This window comes from Sebastes fasciatus, chromosome 3 (assembly GCF_043250625.1).
Source record: "Sebastes fasciatus isolate fSebFas1 chromosome 3, fSebFas1.pri, whole genome shotgun sequence".
Lineage (NCBI taxonomy): Eukaryota > Metazoa > Chordata > Actinopteri > Perciformes > Sebastidae > Sebastes > Sebastes fasciatus.
Genome location: NC_133797.1, coordinates 24,949,169 through 24,967,567, shown reverse-complemented (window position 1 = coordinate 24,967,567; position 18,399 = coordinate 24,949,169). Strand labels below are relative to the sequence as shown.

Here is an 18,399-nt window from a genome sequence, read left to right as displayed (position 1 = left end):
CAGATCCCAGCGGGACGTTAGTTGAGTAGACAGTCCTTAATGTGGCCAAGGACACATTTGCGTACACAATACTAAAAGAATGTGGCCATATGCGGCTCAGACCACCTCTGAATGTGGTCTCAGTGATCGGATCTCAATACGTCCTCAATGTGTCTTGAGTGTGTTGACACCTGTACTCAGAGCTGTCCACTTGTGATCCGATCACTCAGGACGCATGTTAATACCAGGTCTGAACAGGACCTATTGTCCATGATTGTTCCCCATGTCAGAGCTCAGCACTCATGTCCATCCACCAACATTATTCACAGTCAAAGCTCTATGTGTGTGTTGTGTTGAAGCCAGATCACCCAGGATGCATGTTAACACCAGGTCTGAACAGGGCGTAAGTGGAGAGCGTTCGATAAGGCGAAAGTAACAAGATTTGTGTGTTGTAAACAACATGCTAAATGTGAGTTGGGTGTTGTGATTGATGAATGGTCGACAGATGACTATCAGAGTAACACTGCTTCAAGTATATCGTCAAAGTTCATCAAATCAATTTTCAATTTCTCACTCTATTTTTTAATTCACACACATTTTCATCACCTCCATTTTTTAATTCATACATCCATTTTCATCACTTCCTTTTTCTTCAGTTATTTTTTTGTTATTTGCACCTCTTTGAGGCCACTTTCCTTAAATTGTAAATGGCCATTCTGTGTTGTGAATGAGGAATGTCCCCCATTTGTCTTTAGATAGTTCTCTTTTAATGCAGATTTTAGTGCTTTTAGAGTTTGTGAATTGAATTTTATTTGTGTCTTTGTCTGCAACTTTGTGTTCTTGCTGCTGACCGTCTTGGCCAGGTCTCCCTTGGAAAAGAGGTTCTTAATCTCAATGGGACTAACCTGGTTAAATAAAGGTTAAAGGGACTGTTTGTAACTTTTTACACGTACAACTCTACCGGGTCGGTTTCCCATACGCACTCGCATATTCGCGCTCGCGTGTGGCTACGCTGTTCAGACTCCCTGTGAACACGTACCATCAGACTCCAACACAAACTACACAGAAGCACCAAAACCTCTTGGTTGTATCTAGTGAAGCCCGTCTGTTAAACAGTGTTGACGGCAGTCGGAGTACGTGGGGGAGACCGTAGCTTTGGTCTCCAGGGCCGGAGTCTCTGCTCTACTCTGCTCTACTCTGCTCCGCTGCTCGCTCCACCTCACGTTCATGCGCGCACACTCCACACTGCAGAAGACTTCGCAGCTCTGAGAATATCTAGTAAATGTACAGTGGACGTTTGTGCAGAAATAAATGCTGCAGCTCCTCCAGACCAACAGAGATTTCCCTTGTCTTGTGAAGTGTCAAGGCTCCGCAGCGAGAAACGTTATCGTCTCCGACCAAAACTCCGGTGTCTCCCTGTTCCTTCTGACCACGGTCGGTAGGCTGAAGCAGGAAAAGCCAACACTAGGATCAGCATTGATTCATGGGGAGACCTTCGTCTGGTCAGCTAACATTACTGCCAGGCAGGTGAAATAGAGTGATATTGTGGTTTTAGCTGACATGTGTCGACTCACTGTTTTGAGCGATGCTCGCTCATGTCTATTTAGAGCGAGCAAGCGCGAGCCCAACGCTGACTTTCGTTGACTTAACGGCCACAGGTGTTGCTGTTAACAAGCACTTATGATTCTTACAAACAGTCCCTTTAAATAAAATCATAAAAATAAAAATGTAAGATGGTGAAAATTATTAAACATGGCTCTGTTTTCATCATATCACGACTGTTTTAGACAAATTAAATTAATCAAATCACTTTATCACACCAGTTTTCAATTTTTCAATTCACAAACATCTTCATCACCTCCATTTTTGTTACTTCCCCCCCTCAGAGGCTAGTGCCTTGTATTCAGATCTTTATGGCCGTTTGTGACTCAATTTTAAATTGTTTTTTGACAAACAAACAAACAAACAAACAAACTACTGTAACTATAAAGAAGCTTTCACACAGATTACTGACCTTTAAAACACAAGAGCCGAACGGTTGATCCTGTCGACCAACAACCTGGAAACTTCTCACACATTCAACCAGTTCTTACTCTGATGATTGTGTCTAAAAGCACAAACTGTCAGATAACACGAGTCATTACAGAAGAAAACACAGAAATCAGACATGAAACATTTACATTAAAAACACGCTTTTTTACCTTTTTTGTCTGGAGGGAGAAAATATTCTGCGTCACAACAAGAGAGAGAAAGTGAAAGTTAGAGAGGCTGACCTTAGTGATGGGAATTCCGTTTCTTTTTAGTGAACCAGATCATTTGGCTCAGCTCACCAAGAAGAGCCGGCTCTTTCGGCTCCCAAACTGCTCTTTATTTTAAAACTTCTGCCTTTTATAATTCAGCCAAATTTAGCACTGTTTTGACCTATGATTAGTATGTGTGCACATATATCACTTAAATTATTCAATATAATTATACTAAACCTTATAATTTCCAGAATATCATAATTTTACATGCTGCTTCGTTTCCGACTGTCACTCATCTTGTCTGCTATTCGCGCACCACACTCCTCTCTCTCTTTCTCTCCCTCCTGCTTTGTACCTGTAGACGGTCAGCGCACCCTGCACCCCCGCCCCTCCATGCTTGATGGTATGATCCTATGGAAATTGTCCTATTATTCTGCCTTGATTTAATAAAAAAGAAAAAAAAAACGGCTCTCGGACGGGAGCCGGATCTTAGCTTCACTTAAAAGAGTCGGCTCATTGAACCGGCTCATTCGTGACCAACACATCACTATGACCTGCTTTTCTTTGACATTATTGATTGATTGAAGATCAGCCATTAACAGACAGTTAGCTAAATACGTCAAGTCAAAGGTAAATGCCATGTAACATAGATATCTTCAACCTAACCTTATACAGTCAGTCTAGAATAAATCATCCAACTAACGTTAGCTATCACCAATATTATTTAACCCTTTGTAGCCGTTCAGCTAGCGTAACTCCAAAGTTAATGTTTACTTTTCAGGTTCGCTAACATCAAGTAAAAAGTAACTGTAAACCTTTACAAAGATACGTATTAACAAATTAAATTACCTTGTTACGGCCTCAACTGGAGCTTATCTAAGGTTTCACCATTGTTAAACACTTTTTACTCAACATTGAATAGCCTACGGTGAGCTCTACTACCGGTGATGTTCGAGACCAGGTTCTTTCAAAATAAAACAGCACTGTTCGACGGAAAATAGCAATATAAATGTCTTAAAGGGACTGTTTGTAAGAATTAGAAATGCTTGTTAACAGCGACACCTGTGGCCGTTAAGTCAACGAAAGTCAGCGTCAACATACTTTAGTGTGAATAAATAACAGTAGTATGAATCTTTTCGGACGCACTGAGCAGTAATTTACGTCGTCACTTCCTGAGAGCCTCCTTGCCGGTTGGAGACGTGTAACCATGGTAAACCGTGCCAACCTCATGGGACCAAAAACGACTGGGATTCTTTCACAACAGTGACCGGCTCGCTGTCCATTATCCCTTACATAGTACATCCCATTTACAAAAACTGTGGAGTAAGATGATATTTCTCTGGAAAAACTTTACCATACTGTGCCATATTACACCATATTACATATTACAAGGGTGGCTGTGGCTCAGGGGATAGAGCAGGTTGTCCACCAATCGGAAGGTCGGTGGTTCGATCCCTAACTGCTCCGGGTCACATGTCGATGTGTCCTTGAGCAAGACACTTAACCCCAAAAATTGCTACCGAAGGCATAGCCATCGGTGTGTGAATGAGTATTTAAATTAAATCCTGATGGGCAAAGTTGGCACCTTAGTAGCCTCTGCCATCAGTGTATGAATTTGTGACGTGTAGTGTAAAGCGCTTTGAGTGGTCAGAAGACTAGAAAAGCGCTATATAAATGCAAGTCCATTTACATTTAATATTCTGTTATACTGCTGTAGTATACTACATTATACTATATTATTTTTACACTGCACCTTATACTCTATCTTATATCCCCTACTATACTATGTTAATATGTTATACTGTCTTACTACATTATATACTACATTGTATTTCTATTATGTTGCAAATTAATACAGACAACACTAAGTATCATTACTTAAACACATTATATATTATTCTGGTTTACACTGTTTACATATATACTAGACGTGATGCTATAAACTACACCACTGTCACCTTACCTCTTAACTTTGTCTTTAATTACTGTTGTATAGTTCACATTTTTACTTCTGGAATTTCCCCTCTAGGTATAAATAAAAGCATATCTTATCTTATCCGCCTGTGAGACAGACCAACATTGCATTGCCACATGGAATTAAAAGAGAGTGTCAGCTTCACATCATATTACAAATTTATCTACAAAGTTATCTACATAATGAGAGGAAGTATATAAAGAAAAACTCAAGGCTCTCACCTGAAGGTTTAGAGAATATTAGAACGTGTCAACCACATCAGTGTCCGGTCACTCTGCAGTCTGGCTGCATTTAAGTCAAGTAAGTTTACAAGAAATGAAGAATGAGGAAATACAGTCAGCTGTGTCTGACGTAGAAGTGAAATTACGACATCAGTTTATTTGGGTTCCTCTTTGTCATGTGATTTTTAGTAAAAACCCACCCAACATTGTACATTACTACATTACACAACACTGCATGACATGTTGTTTTTAGATGACTCTTGTCCCAGAAGGCAAAACCGTTTTGATCCAAAAGTGGCTCATGAAAATTCGAGACTCATGATGAACGAGTTCCGACACGAAGCTGGCAAAAAAGTCACAGTCAACACCCTCAGCTGGATACCAGAGTTACTGTTTTATTTTAAATGATGATGACTTTGGAGGGGATTCACAGAATTTTGGTGAACCCTCTGGGGACTGCATCTTTACAAATCCATGTTGCTCAGCCAAACATTGTTCAATCCTACAGAACCTCATTTTTAAATTCTAGTGGAGAGCCCAAATTTTCCAAAGATACCAAATATTTCAGGCTGAATGTTGGAGAAATGTGTCTAAAATGATGCAAAAAACATCTAAAATGTTGCCTTTTTTTCAGTTACTTTCAGTCCCCTCAAATTGGTCCCGCTTGTTTAAAAAAGGTCCCTACACTGTTCATCTGATGAGGATGTAAATTAAACCCGAGATCACTGATATATATCTTTAGAATATTATATAAGATTATAAGATACAGTATATGCATATGTGTGAAACCCTGTAATCTCACTGGAAAACATTCTGTACTTATTTATATGTGGAAAAAAATAAGACTGTAAAGAAAACTCCAACTAAAATCTTTATCTTTACCTCCAAAGACTGAATGAAAACATACATTATTTAAATCAAGGTATTTAAAATCACAGACACATACTGCATTCAACAAAAATCATAAACACACACACAGTTCCCACAGTGTCTGGCACACTCTCCCTATCTTTCTCTGTTGGATTGATTTGCAAATATTGCACACGAATACATATAGTTTTTATCATGTATTATGTGTATTATTATGTTATACTATACATATGTATTTTTAGTAGTAGTAGTTGTTGTAATTGTATTTTTCATGATATATTATAAACTATACTATTCTCATACTGTACTTTATTATACTTAATATTCTGTGCTATACTTACTATACATTATGTTAAATATATATTTTTTTCACCATTTTACTTTATATCCCACACTATATTTACTATATTATATACTATTCTGGTGTACACTGTTATAGTTGGTGGCATCATATTACTCTACATATACTATACTCTACTACTAACCACACCACAATGTCACTTTGCTTGAGACAGTATTGAACTAATAGTTAAAGTATGTACTCTGTACATACTCTGGTCGTGGGTACTGTTTTAATATTGTATTGTAATTTTGAGTCTAATTGCTCTTTTTAGTTTCTATTTTTATTGTATTCTTATTATTTATTATGCCTCCACGCTTGCGACAGCTGTGGCTGGAGGCATTATGTTTTCGGGTTGTCCGTCCATCCGTCCGTCCCATTCTTGTGAATGGAACGTCTGGAGGGAATCTCTTAAAATTTGGCACAAACGTCTACTTGAACGCAAGGATGAACTGATTATATTTTGATGGTCAAAGGTCAAGGTCACTGTGACCTCACAGAAAAAAACACGGCCATATGTTAAAAACACGTTTTTGGCCATAACTCAAATTGAAAACTTGATTGGTTGTCGGAGGCGTACAACCCCAAGGCGGTATTTTCTAGTCTTTACAATTCTAATTATTATTCTTTTTTTCTTTTCTTTTTTTAGCTTTCTCTGTAAATCTGTACTTATTTCTGTCCTTGTGCAGCTTCAACACCTGAATTTCTCCTCTGGGGATCAATAAAGGCTTATCTTATCTTAATCTTAAAACAAAACATTTTTCTCTTAACTTTGAGTTAATATGACTTGGAAAAAGATTGTGTGTGTGTGTGTTTGTGTGTGTTTGTTAGCATGTGTGAGTGTTTCTCTACACAGGAGGAGATTCTTCCTTTTACAGTGAACACAGAGTCACTGAGCAACCAGTGCACCCAAACCCAAACCCAGGATAAAGAGGTTTGGTGAATGTGGTGTTAAAGGTGTAGAGGTGGATCGGTGTGTCAGAGGAGACTCTGTAGAAGGACAGAATGCCAGCAGGATAGTCCACATACACTCCTACTCTGTTAGAAACAGAGGAGGAGGAGGAGGAGGAGGAGGGGCGTGTAGTTATGTCATTGTGACTGACAGAGTAACCTTCAACATCAGAGCAGAGAAGATTCCAGGACTGATTATTTCCTCCAAAGCAGCAGTCGTTGCTCTTTCCTCTCCTCTTGATTCCTCTGTAACTCACCGATACATCGACATCTCCTCTCCTCTCGACCTCCCAGTAACAGCGACCAGTTAGATCATTACAACACATCAGCTGGAACCAGAAGTCGAACCTGTCTGGATGATAAGGATATGGCTGCTTCTCTCTCGCTGCTGTCACCTTCCTGTTGTTGTCAGACAGTTTGAGGTTTCTGTTTACTGTGTTTGTGTCCAGTGTGAGTTCACAGGCATCTGATAGAGAGAACAAGACACAATACAGCAGCAGTTTATCATCTAACACTTCTTTGAAACTGAGAACTGAATGCAGATACACAAGCTTTTGATTTAAACTACTTTAAAGTGAACACACACTTACACTTCCTCAGACCAGGTTTCAGCCTCTGCTCTCCACCATGTTCCACCCTGGAGGAAGAAACAAAGTCAGAATGAACCTTCAGAAGCTTCCTCATCAATGATCTTCATAAACCTTCTCTCAGATTTAGGACAGGAGTCAGTCTCTTTAAAACAAACTCAGATATCTGCAGCTCATTCAGAATGCTGCAGTCTGAACAAAGTCCTGAGAGAAGCTACATGACTGATAAGAATAAAAATATATGATATATACTTTTCTAATGATATCCCTTTTAACTTAAGTCACAACAGGAATCCAGAGAGTCGTAGTTGTTGTTGTATAACCACCACTGAATCCTGATCCGGTATTAGACCAGTTAGGAGGTCAGTCTCAGTGGGGACAGGGACTCTCAGTAACATCAGTGACTGTCTTCACTGTTATCAGCAGTGCTGCTGGTACAGACTGTGAACCAACAGTCCTCAGCTTGCCATTGTGACACAGAGATAGGCCCTGTTCAGACCTGGTATTAACATGCATCCTGAGTGATCGGATCACAAGTGGACAGCTTTAAGTACAGGTGTGAACGCATTGAGATCCGATCAGAGGTGGTCTGGGCCACATATGGTCACATTCTTTTAGCAGTGTGTATGTGAATGTGTCCTGGGCCACATTAAGGACCGTCTACTCAACTGACATCCTGCTTGGATCCGCGGGTCTCTGCACTCCTCATGTGAATAGACAGGCAGACGTGAGAGCTTGTCTGCCTTGTGACATGGAAACAGCTTCCGTGCTCTACTGTATTCTGTCGGTACTGGTAACTGTATTTTATTCAAATATATCTTATCTACAGATTATCAGACTAGACACGAGAAGTGCATTATTATCATACTGTCGGTGATGTGTCTGTGTTTTTTATTCCGGTGCTTTGCACGGAGCTGGCGCCCACCTGCCCGCTCGCCCGCTCACTCTCTCTCATCCCCGGCTCTCTGAAGCTCTCTACCGTGTCGGCGGCATGGAGGTCCTTGGGGACCGGCAGTAAAATAACATTTTATTTTGATGTTAATGAAATGTACCCGAACTCACAAATATGTAATATATTACTACTGACATTCCTATAATATTACGTCACAGTGTCTGCTGTATTAGCCATGTGTTTACTACGTGTTTATTTGTATATAGAGCGGGGAAGTGAGATCGGATCACAAGTGGTCACTGGAGACGCATGTGGAGTCACATTCTAACGCCAGGTCTGAACATGGCCACAGAGTGTGAGTTCTTGTTGTTCGTTCATACCTGAGAGTTTCCAGTCTCCAGTGTGGATCCTCCAGTCCAGCAAAATGCAGCTTCACTCCTGAGTCTCCTGGATGATTGTAGCTCAGGTCCAGCTCTCTCAGATGGGAGGGGTTGGATCTCAGAGCTGAAGCCAGAGAAGTACAGCCTTCCTCTGTGATCAGACAGCCAGACAGCCTGGACACATACCCCCGCCCCCATGTTGACATAGACACATACAGATTAGATAGAGGTTTTTTTATGTATCAATGGGTGTCCTTTTCCTTGTTAGGGTGAATTTGCTGTTTAAGTTTAAAAAGTACTACAACATTTCTCAAATTTCTTGCAGAGAGCTGTTACGTCAGTGTTTTTGAGTATACTCTGAATCATACAATTGTTAGATATCATCAATGACATCAATTTATATGTACCATTATCATTTAAATGGCCATCTGTTAAATAAATGATGAATACTGACCTGAGAGTCTCCAGTGTACATTGTGGACTCTCCAGTCCAGCAGAGACCAGCTTCACTCCTGAATCCTGCAGGTCGTTGTTACTCAGGTCCAGCTCTCTCAGATGGGAGGGGTTGGATCTCAGAGCTGAAGCCAGAGAAGTACAGCCTTCCTCTGTGATCAGACAGCCAGACAGCCTGGACACATACCCCCGCCCCCATGTTGACATAGACACATACAGATTAGATAGAGGTTTTTTTATGTATCAATGGGTGTCCTTTTCCTTGTTAGGGTGAATTTGCTGTTTAAGTTTAAAAAGTACTACAACATTTCTCAAATTTCTTGCAGAGAGCTGTTACGTCAGTGTTTTTGAGTATACTCTGAATCATACAATTGTTAGATATCATCAATGACATCAATTTATATGTACCATTATCATTTAAATGGCCATCTGTTAAATAAATGATGAATACTGACCTGAGAGTCTCCAGTGTACATTGTGGACTCTCCAGTCCAGCAGAGACCAGCTTCACTCCTGAATCCTGCAGGTCGTTGTTACTCAGGTCCAGCTCTCTCAGACAGGAGGATTGGGAGCTGAGAACTGAGGTGAACTCCTGACAGCATTTCTTTGTGAGCCTGGTTTGACTCATCCTAAATAAGTAAAAGATATTTTCCTATGTTCAGTTTAGGATCTCAGAACTGTAGACTGTGGAGCCAGGACAGTAACTTTAAATTTAGCCATTGAAAATAAAATTTGGCTTTCAAAACCAGACCTGAACAGGAAAACCACAACCGAATGCAAAAATATAAAAATTAAATGTTTTTTAATGCTTGTGTTTTATTTTCCAGTGGAACTTTTTCCAATACTAATGTTTCAATGCAAATGTTTCCTTTTTAAGTTCAGGTTTTGTTTTCAGCGCCAAATTTTATCCTCAATGCCAAAATTTAAAGTCACTGTCCTGGTTCCGTTTAGGGTATTTATCAAGAACATTTGTTGAATGTTTTTATGATTCAAAGTGCGAACATTTGATGATCTGAACGTGGTCCAGATTAAGAACATAGTTGAAACCATAGAAAAAGTCATGTATAATTTTGTAATTATCATGAAAAATAAAGTTCTGTTGCAGCAATAAGCACGCAATGCAAAACTAGACATTTAAAGGAACAGTGTGTAACAAATTAAGGAAATCTAGTGACAGAAATGGAATATCATATTAATTAGTATGTTTTCTTTAGCGCATAATCATCTGAAAATAAGAATTGTTGAGTTTTTGTTACCTTAGACCAGTGGTTCCCAACCTATTTTCCTTGACGCCCCCCTACTAGCCAAAAGGCTACATGACAACAAATATGGATTGAAGCAGATTTTGCTACTAAGTAGCAAAAAATAAATCTTTTTAAATAGAAATTATCCAGTAAGTGTGTTATTATGATTTTAGTTATACATGAGCAAATCTAATTTTGACAACCTCAGAGCTGACAAATCCTGGTGCACTCCCAGTGATCTTTGTCACCCCCCTAAGGGGGGGCCTGGATCCCAGGTTGGGAACCACTGCCTTAGAATGAGCCATCTATATCTACATACGGAGCGGGTCCTCTTTAGGGAGTCCGCCATGTTACAGCACCATGTTTTTACAGAAGCTGAGAACAGACAAACCCGATAACGTTACTCGCTCCCATTGCCACCGCTCTCTCTCTCTTGCTTCACAACTCACTTCCCCCATACACTCTACACACTGGCTCTGCTCCAAATGACCTACGCTACTCATACAGTACAACAGCTGGCAATAGATAGGGCCATTCGTGTTTTTGGCCAGCCACCATAGTTCTCCTACACGCTTGGCACACGGGAGAGGCTTCAGTTGGTTGCAATCTGCAACCTCACTGCTAGATACCGCCAGATCCTACACACTGATCCTTAAATAATTGAGGCACAATACAGTGTTACACAAAAGCATCAGAGTGAGATCTGACCTGAGAGTCTCCAGTGTACAGTGTGGACTCTCCAGTCCAAAACAGACCAGCTTCACTCCTGAATCCTGCAGGTCGTTGTTACTCAGGTCCAGCTCTCTCAGACTAGAGGACTGAGAGCTGAGAACTGAGAACAGAGCTTTACAGCTTCTCTTTGACAGATTACAGCTACTCAGCCTGAAGAAGAGTTAGTGAAAAAGAAATACAGATACAGTTTATATTGTCTATAAAGTAAAAAAAAAAATGTTCTCAAAATTCTCAATTTTAGAATTTCCTTGTTCTATTGATGAGTTACTGATTGGTAATGGAAGATCTTGCTTCTAGGTCCAGCTCTCTCAGACTAGAGGGCTGGGACCTGAGAACTGATGTGAAGTTCTGACATAATTTCTCTGTGAACCTCTAGCAGACAACTGTGGATTTTGCAGGCTGCAGTGAGTGACTGTTGTTTGCAGACTTTATCAGCTCTAGCTGGCTAGCGTAAACTAATAATAATAAAACTGAGTTGGTTGTAAATTCCATCTCCAGGTGAAATGTTTTTAAATGTTTCCTGCTGCTTCATTTTCAAATGAAAGCCCAGTAAAATGGAGACACATTGTGCTACACAAAATTCCAACAGAATGATCTGACCTGAGAGTCTCCAGTGTACAGTGTGGACTCTCCAGTCCAACAGAGACCAGCTTCACTCCTGGATCCTGCACGTCATTGTTACTCAGGTCCAGCTCTCTCAGACGGGAGGACTTAGAGCTGAGAACTGATGAGAGCTCCGGACAGCATTTCATTGTGAGCCAAGTTTGACTCAACCTGAAATAGAAACAAAGAATATTCAATAATAATGATTCCTTGTTTTGCTTTTACATACCAGATATATTCAGTGTCAGTGAACAAGGTTCACTGTGGATTGTTCTAATGATGGAAAGTGCAGACAAATAGTCATCAAAAACACAGTCTTTCATATAGTTAGCAAAAATCCATGCTTGTTTCAGCAATGGGGAATCAGTGTTATAATGAGAACCTCTGACAGAATAATTTTTTTTGTCTGATATGAGTTTTCCACATTGTTGTCCCTCAATTAAAAATCCAGAGCCTGTTATATTGAAACAAGTTGGAAACAAAACGTCAGCTACTTCCCTGAAAAGTCCATTAGTCTATAAGTATGTGCACTAGAGGCTTCAAGTTTCCACATCATACTTGTGTAAATTGCAGAAATTTCAGGTGAACACAAAGAAACAATCCCCTTTCAGCAGATGAATGTGAAAACAAACTCTGCACGTCCATCACATTGAAAAGAGGCCTGCACCTGTATTAACGGGGCGGTCTCGCAGCAATCTAACAACACCACAAATTACATTTATTTAACCACAATAACAAAAAATCTATTTCAGCTCTAACACTATTATAGTAAATCAATTAAGTTGTTACAAAGAAGAGATCACATCATGTATCTGCAATCACTTGGTGAATCCGTCAAGATGTCATCACTTTATTCATGTTGACGAAACTGACGAGTTGTATCCATTAAAGAAAGTTAATTTAATTTAAAAAAGACTAACTCATTTGAATCAAACTGAATCACCTTATTCAAATTGAGGATTTTGTTCGAGGATTTGTACATTTTTTTTAGGGTGATGAGCGGGCTCAGCTTTTGTTAGATACAAGTAAGGGGGGCTTCAACTAAAACCTATTATTGTATGAAACAAACAGTTTCTTATGGAAGCCCTGAGAGGCAGTTACTTAAAAAAAAAAAAAAAAAAAAAATCATCTTTGAAACAGGTGGGAAAAAATGTTTGCCAGGTGAAAAAACGTGTTTGTTGTTGTAATACTCATTTCGTCCACAAGAGGCTGAAGTGCATCACTACCCTATGTTTTAAATAGGACTAAAAGCATTAATGTTTAATTTACATAACTTGCTAACACAGACTATTGTGTACCTTTAGTTTGGAGTGAAAATGAGTATTACAACCACAACAACTGGCAAATGATCCTGGCAAAACTTTTCTTTTCACCTGGCAATTTTTTTTTTCCCACCTGTTTCACAGATGAAAAAAAGGTAAAAACTATTATATGATACAGAACTTTTATTTTGGTTCGTGTGCTTAAAGAACAACCTATCACCCATGTTTTAGCTTGAACACACACCCCTTCACATATTGAAAAATAATGCATTGAACCCTGACATACAACATCAACCCTGTCCCATCATTTTTTCAGTAAGATTGAGAACCCACTTAATAGAGCATTTAATGTTTGAAGTACAACAAAGCGTTACACAAAAGCATCAGAGTGAGATCTGACCTGAGAGTCTCCAGTGTACAGTGTGGACTCTCCAGTCCAACACAGAGCAGCTTCACTCCTGAATCCTGCAGGTCGTTGTTACTCAGGTCCAGCTCTCTCAGACTAGAGGACTGGGTGCTGAGAACTGAGGACAGAGCTTCACAGCTTCTCTCCGACAGATTACAGCCACTCAGCCTGAAGGAGAGTTAGAGATTAACACAAACACTGAAACTGTTGCTTCAACAATGTACACGACAATATAAAACAAACCACATTTCTGTGGTTGTCCTCACTGAATTGATGAGATGAACATTCAAGCATTATGATCTCGAACATCTTTTGAACGATTTTTTTTATTTTTTTTAAATAATGTACATTACTGGGATTTAACAGCAATTATCAGAAATCTAAAATAATATAGTCACACCTCTGGGATCCAATGTTTTACACCAGGGGTCTCCAACCTTTTTTCCTCTGAGAGCTAATTTGACAAAATGAAAGTGGCCGACAGCTACACATAGCACCACCAAGTTGTACATCGCCAATAGCAGACATCATTTCTGTCTTACTTTCATGGTCCTTTAATAACATTGAAGCCATCGCAGTCATCGCTTCTATTAGAATCCCGCCAAAGGTGAATGGCTTTTTGTTTCGTTAGGATGTGCGCCACTAAACGAAGCCTCTGCTGCAGCGTTGGCCTTCTTCGTCAGTTTGGTAAACAGAGACTGTCGTCTTTTAAGTTCATAAACTGCTACCAGCCGGAAAGTCCCATGAAAAAATGCTGTGAACTTGTGTGAAGTGGCGCTCGACGTTACATCTTTTACCGACTGACACTCTTGCACCGCAAATGAGACACACATTTGTCATTAACCATTCCTCATTACAATATTATATTTTTTGCTTTTTATTGGCCTGGCTATTTTCTGCAGTCATAGTCAAATATGATGTACGCTTGCTGGTCTGCTAGCATTGCCTAATGTTACTGTGTCGCTGATGTCATGAAATTTGAAAGCAGCGCAACTTTAATTGTCGGCTGATTGGCAAATAATCATTTTGTGTCAGAAGGGGGCGCCATGTCTATGAATTTGATTAGATACAAATTTAAACTGGTGGATTGTGTCTTCGTGTTGTCAAATTTATGTCCATATTCTTGTAACCTTTAGTGAGCCACTCAGACACAGGTAGCGAGCTACTGGTAGCTACTTGTTGGAGACCCCTGATTTACACAAATTAGCCTTAGCCTTAAATTAACCATGATGTGACTGATCTTTATTTATTTCATGGCTGCATTGATCTGTGGAGGAACAATGAAAATGAAGAAACAATTTGACAGACTTTTCAATTGATCAACTAATCAATGTGTTGACTAAATCTTATGAGTATCAGTTTATTAAAACTTTAATTTGTTGAGAACAATCCAACACATGTGATACACTTAGTATCTGCAATTATCTGTGCACTTACAGAGCTTTGTTGGAGGCTTTGGCCACCAGCAGCAGCCTCAGAAGAGCCTCCTCTGAAGCAGAGTATTTCTTCAGGTCAAACACTTCCAGATCGTCTTCTGATGACAGTAAGATGAAGCCCAGAGCTGACCACTCAGTAGGAGACAGTTTATCTGTGGTGAGACTTCCTGATCTCAGGTACTGTTGGATCTCCTCAACTAGAGAACGATCATTCAGTTCATTCAGGCAGTGGAACAGATTGATGCTTCTCTCTGGAGACGGATTCTCACTGATCTTCTTCTTGATGTACTCAACTGTTTTCCGATTGGTCTTTGAGTTTCTTTTCTTTTTCATTAGGTCTCGTAGGCGTTTCTGATTGGTCTTCAGTGAAAGACCCAGGAGGAATCGGAGGAACATGTCCAGGTGTCCATTTTGACTCTGCAAGGTCTTGTCAATAGCAAATTTGTGGACTTCTGTCATAGATGTTTTGTTGAACACCATTCGCACTTGTTCGCCACAAGTTTGCCCTGGCTCACACATCACATTCTTGTTTCTGTTAATGATTGCCCTCTCTACATATAAAGCTGCCAAAAACTCCTGAACACTCAGATGGACGAAGCTAAACACCTTGTCTTCATCATTCTTCCTCCCACGTTCCTCTTTGAAGATCTCTGTGAACACTCCTGAGCACACCGAGGCTCCACTGACGTCAATGCCACTCTCTTTGAGATCTTTCTCATAGAAGATCAGCTTGCCCTTTTCCAACTGGTGGAAAGCTAGTTTTGCTAATGACTTAATGTACTGAATGCACTTTTTTTGGTCATACTTCTTTTTTGTCTGATGAATCTGAAACACCAAGAATTCTGCATACATCTCAGTCAGGGTCTTGGGCAGCTCTCTTCCCTCTCTGGTTTCCAACAAATCCTCCAGAACTGTAGACGTGATCCAGCAGAAAACCGGGATGTGGCACATGATGTGGAGGCTTCGTGATGTCTTCATGTGGGAGATGATTCTGTTGGCCTGCTCCTCATCGCTGAATCTCTTCCTGAAGTACTCCTCCTTCTGGGGGTCAGTGAACCCTCTGACCTCTGTCATGATGTTGATAAACTCTCGAGGGATTTTATTGGCTGTTGCAGGTCGTGTGGTTATCCAGAGGCGAGCAGAGGGAAGCAGTTCCTTTTTTATGAGACTTGTCAGCAGCACATCCACTGAGATCGACGCTGTCACATCAAAGTTAACTGCCTGATTTTCACTGGTAGAGCAGTCCAGATCAAGGCGGCTCTCATCCAGTCCATCCAAAACAAACAGAAGTTTGAATTTGCTCTTGTCGTAGTTGGTGTTTCCTGATGATTGCAGAGTTGTAAAGATGTGATTAAGAGCTTCGTCCTTGATGTCTTTGGTCTCCCTGATGCATTCATGAATGAGCTCTGCCAAGCATAATGTTTTCTCCTTCAAGAAATTCAGTCGGCGGAAGGTGAAGGGGAAAATGAGATGCACATCTTGATTGTCTCTTCCTTCAGCCCAGTCCAACACAAACTTACGCACCAGAAATGTTTTTCCAACTCCCGCGATTCCATTGGTCAGCACTGTTCTTATGGGTTTATATCTTCCAGAGGGGGGTTTGAACATGTCACAAGGTTTAATTGTTCCTGCTGGCTTCACCACCGGCGCCTCAATCTGCATGATACCATGCTGTTGGTTGATGTGTATGCCACCCCCTTCTGTGATGTACAGCTCTGTGTAGATATCATCCAGACGTTTCTCATCCTTATTCGACCCTTCTGGTGTACAGATGAACTTGTTCTGAAGGTTTGATTGAAGTATTTTCTGGTAATATGAGATGGGTTGTGGCTCTGGTACTGGAACCATCACATCTGTATTGAACACAAATACAAATACAAAAAGTATAAATTATTTGGTAGTTTGAAATTTGCCAACAGTTGCAGAAGCAGTACACAAATGGTCTTTTGGTAAGGGATTGTCTTCCTCAGAGTTGTTGAGTCGAAACGCATGGTCATCGATGTGTTAATAAAGGATTTTTAACTTACAATCAGAGTGCTTTGGATGCTTTTCAGACTGCCAACTAATACCAAGAACGTCCGTTATAAGTAAGATGAACAGTCATTGTTTTTTATTTGTGAAGCTTAAATGTCTTTATGGTCAACCAAACAAATTTGATACGGTCAGTAATGTCTCTGTGTTACAGTATTTCGCGCACAGCAGAACATTGAATTCGCAGATTCAGATCAGTGGCTCATTCATCAGCTACTTGGCTACCAGCTGACTTGCAATCATAATCATGCAGAATTACAGCGCCACCTTTATAACCTCACACTGCTCCCCATTACTTTGCTGATACTATCATATCAATTTTACTGAAGTTTTATCATCAGACTTTTTAAACAGCCATTGATTACAAAGTGCTTTAAATAATCAGTCAATGCCTAACCTTAACTATTCAAGGTCAATGCCTAACCTTAACTATTCAAGGTCAATGGCTAACCTTAACTATTCGAGGTCAATGCCTAACCTTAACTATTCCAGGTCAATGGCTAACCTTAACTATCCGAGGTCAATGCCTAACCTTAACTATTCAAGGTCAATGCCTAACCTTAACTATTCGAGGTCAATGCCTAACCTTAACTATTCGAGGTCAATGCCTAACCTTAACTATTCGAGGTCAATGCCTAACCTTAACTATTCGAGGTCAATGCCTAACCTTAACTATTCGAGGTCAATGCCTAACCTTAACTATTCGAGGTCAATGGCTAACCTTAACTATTCGAGGTCAATGTCTAACCTTAACTATTCGAGGTCAATGCCTAACCTTAACTATTCGAGGTCAATGCCTAACCTTAACTATTCCAGGTCAATGGCTAACCTTAACTATTCGAGGTCAATGGCTAACCTTAACTATTCGAGGTCAATGCCTAACCTTAACTATTCGAGGTCAATGTCTAACCTTAACTATTCGAGGTCAATGCCTAACCTTAACTATTCCAGGTCAATGCCTAACCTTAACTATTCGAGGTCAATGGCTAACCTTAACTATTCGAGGTCAATGCCTAACCTTAACTATTCGAGGTCAATGGCTAACCTTAACTATTCGAGGTCAATGTCTAACCTTAACTATTCGAGGTCAATGCCTAACCTTAACTATTCAAGGTCAATGCCTAACCTTAACTATTCAAGGTCAATGCCTAACCTTAACTATTCAAGGTCAATGCCTAACCTTAACCATTCAAGTTCAATGCCTAACCTTAACTATTCAAGGTCAATGCCTAACCTTAACTACACATGATCAATGCCTAACATTAACCATCTCGCCAGAGTTTCCCCAATTTGCTGGTTCCCTTCTAGACACGAGCCAGCAGAGCCAACAGAGCGCATATCTTTTCTCAGATCGCGTAGCGGTCTTTTGACAGTTTCTGTCTCCGATGCCCACAGCATAAACATATTAATTGTTGCTTGGGGCCATCAGATGTACAAGTTGAAATTATTTGATCACTTATTTAACCTCAACGGTAACTGTGTCTAACAAGAACTGTTGAGTGAAGTGAACATAGCCTATGTGGCAAACAATTAGAGTTAGCATTTCTGCTAACTAACGTGATGAAATTAGGTCGCTTTAAGACTGTTCAACTAATGTGAACAGTCTTAAAGCGACCTATGTGCTGCAGTGCTGGATGGATGTTCAACTTCATAATATTCATGGATGTGAATATTTGTGTATATGTTGTCTGATTATGATGCATAAAACCCCTGTTAAGAATACTGCTGTCTCAGATTTTTTTAAGAAATACATTTTAATGATATTGATTAACTGTTCAGTGTAATGTCTCACTT

The 18,399-nt window shown here is 40.1% G+C and overlaps 2 protein-coding genes across 2 annotated transcripts in view; both read right to left on the bottom strand.

The window, feature by feature from the left end:
- LOC141764522 (NACHT, LRR and PYD domains-containing protein 3-like) overlaps positions 1 to 18,399 on the bottom strand; it is a 78,208-nt gene that overhangs the window by 51,010 nt on the left and 8,799 nt on the right. The window lies entirely within an intron of this gene.
- The window catches only part of LOC141764516 (NACHT, LRR and PYD domains-containing protein 3-like), a 28,767-nt gene that overhangs the window by 5,727 nt on the left and 4,641 nt on the right, over positions 1 to 18,399 (bottom strand). The window contains exons 4-14 of the mRNA XM_074629813.1: positions 14,576 to 16,427; positions 13,133 to 13,306; positions 11,468 to 11,641; positions 10,844 to 11,017; positions 9,347 to 9,520; positions 8,893 to 9,066; positions 8,439 to 8,612; positions 7,170 to 7,216; positions 4,419 to 7,045; positions 2,181 to 2,207; positions 1,994 to 2,099 (exon numbers count right to left, since the gene is read on the bottom strand). Of these exons, the coding sequence (XP_074485914.1) occupies positions 6,501 to 7,045; positions 7,170 to 7,216; positions 8,439 to 8,612; positions 8,893 to 9,066; positions 9,347 to 9,520; positions 10,844 to 11,017; positions 11,468 to 11,641; positions 13,133 to 13,306; positions 14,576 to 16,427 (3,488 nt within the window). The 3' untranslated portion in view covers positions 1,994 to 2,099; positions 2,181 to 2,207; positions 4,419 to 6,500. The remainder of the gene's footprint in view (positions 1 to 1,993; positions 2,100 to 2,180; positions 2,208 to 4,418; positions 7,046 to 7,169; positions 7,217 to 8,438; positions 8,613 to 8,892; positions 9,067 to 9,346; positions 9,521 to 10,843; positions 11,018 to 11,467; positions 11,642 to 13,132; positions 13,307 to 14,575; positions 16,428 to 18,399) is intronic.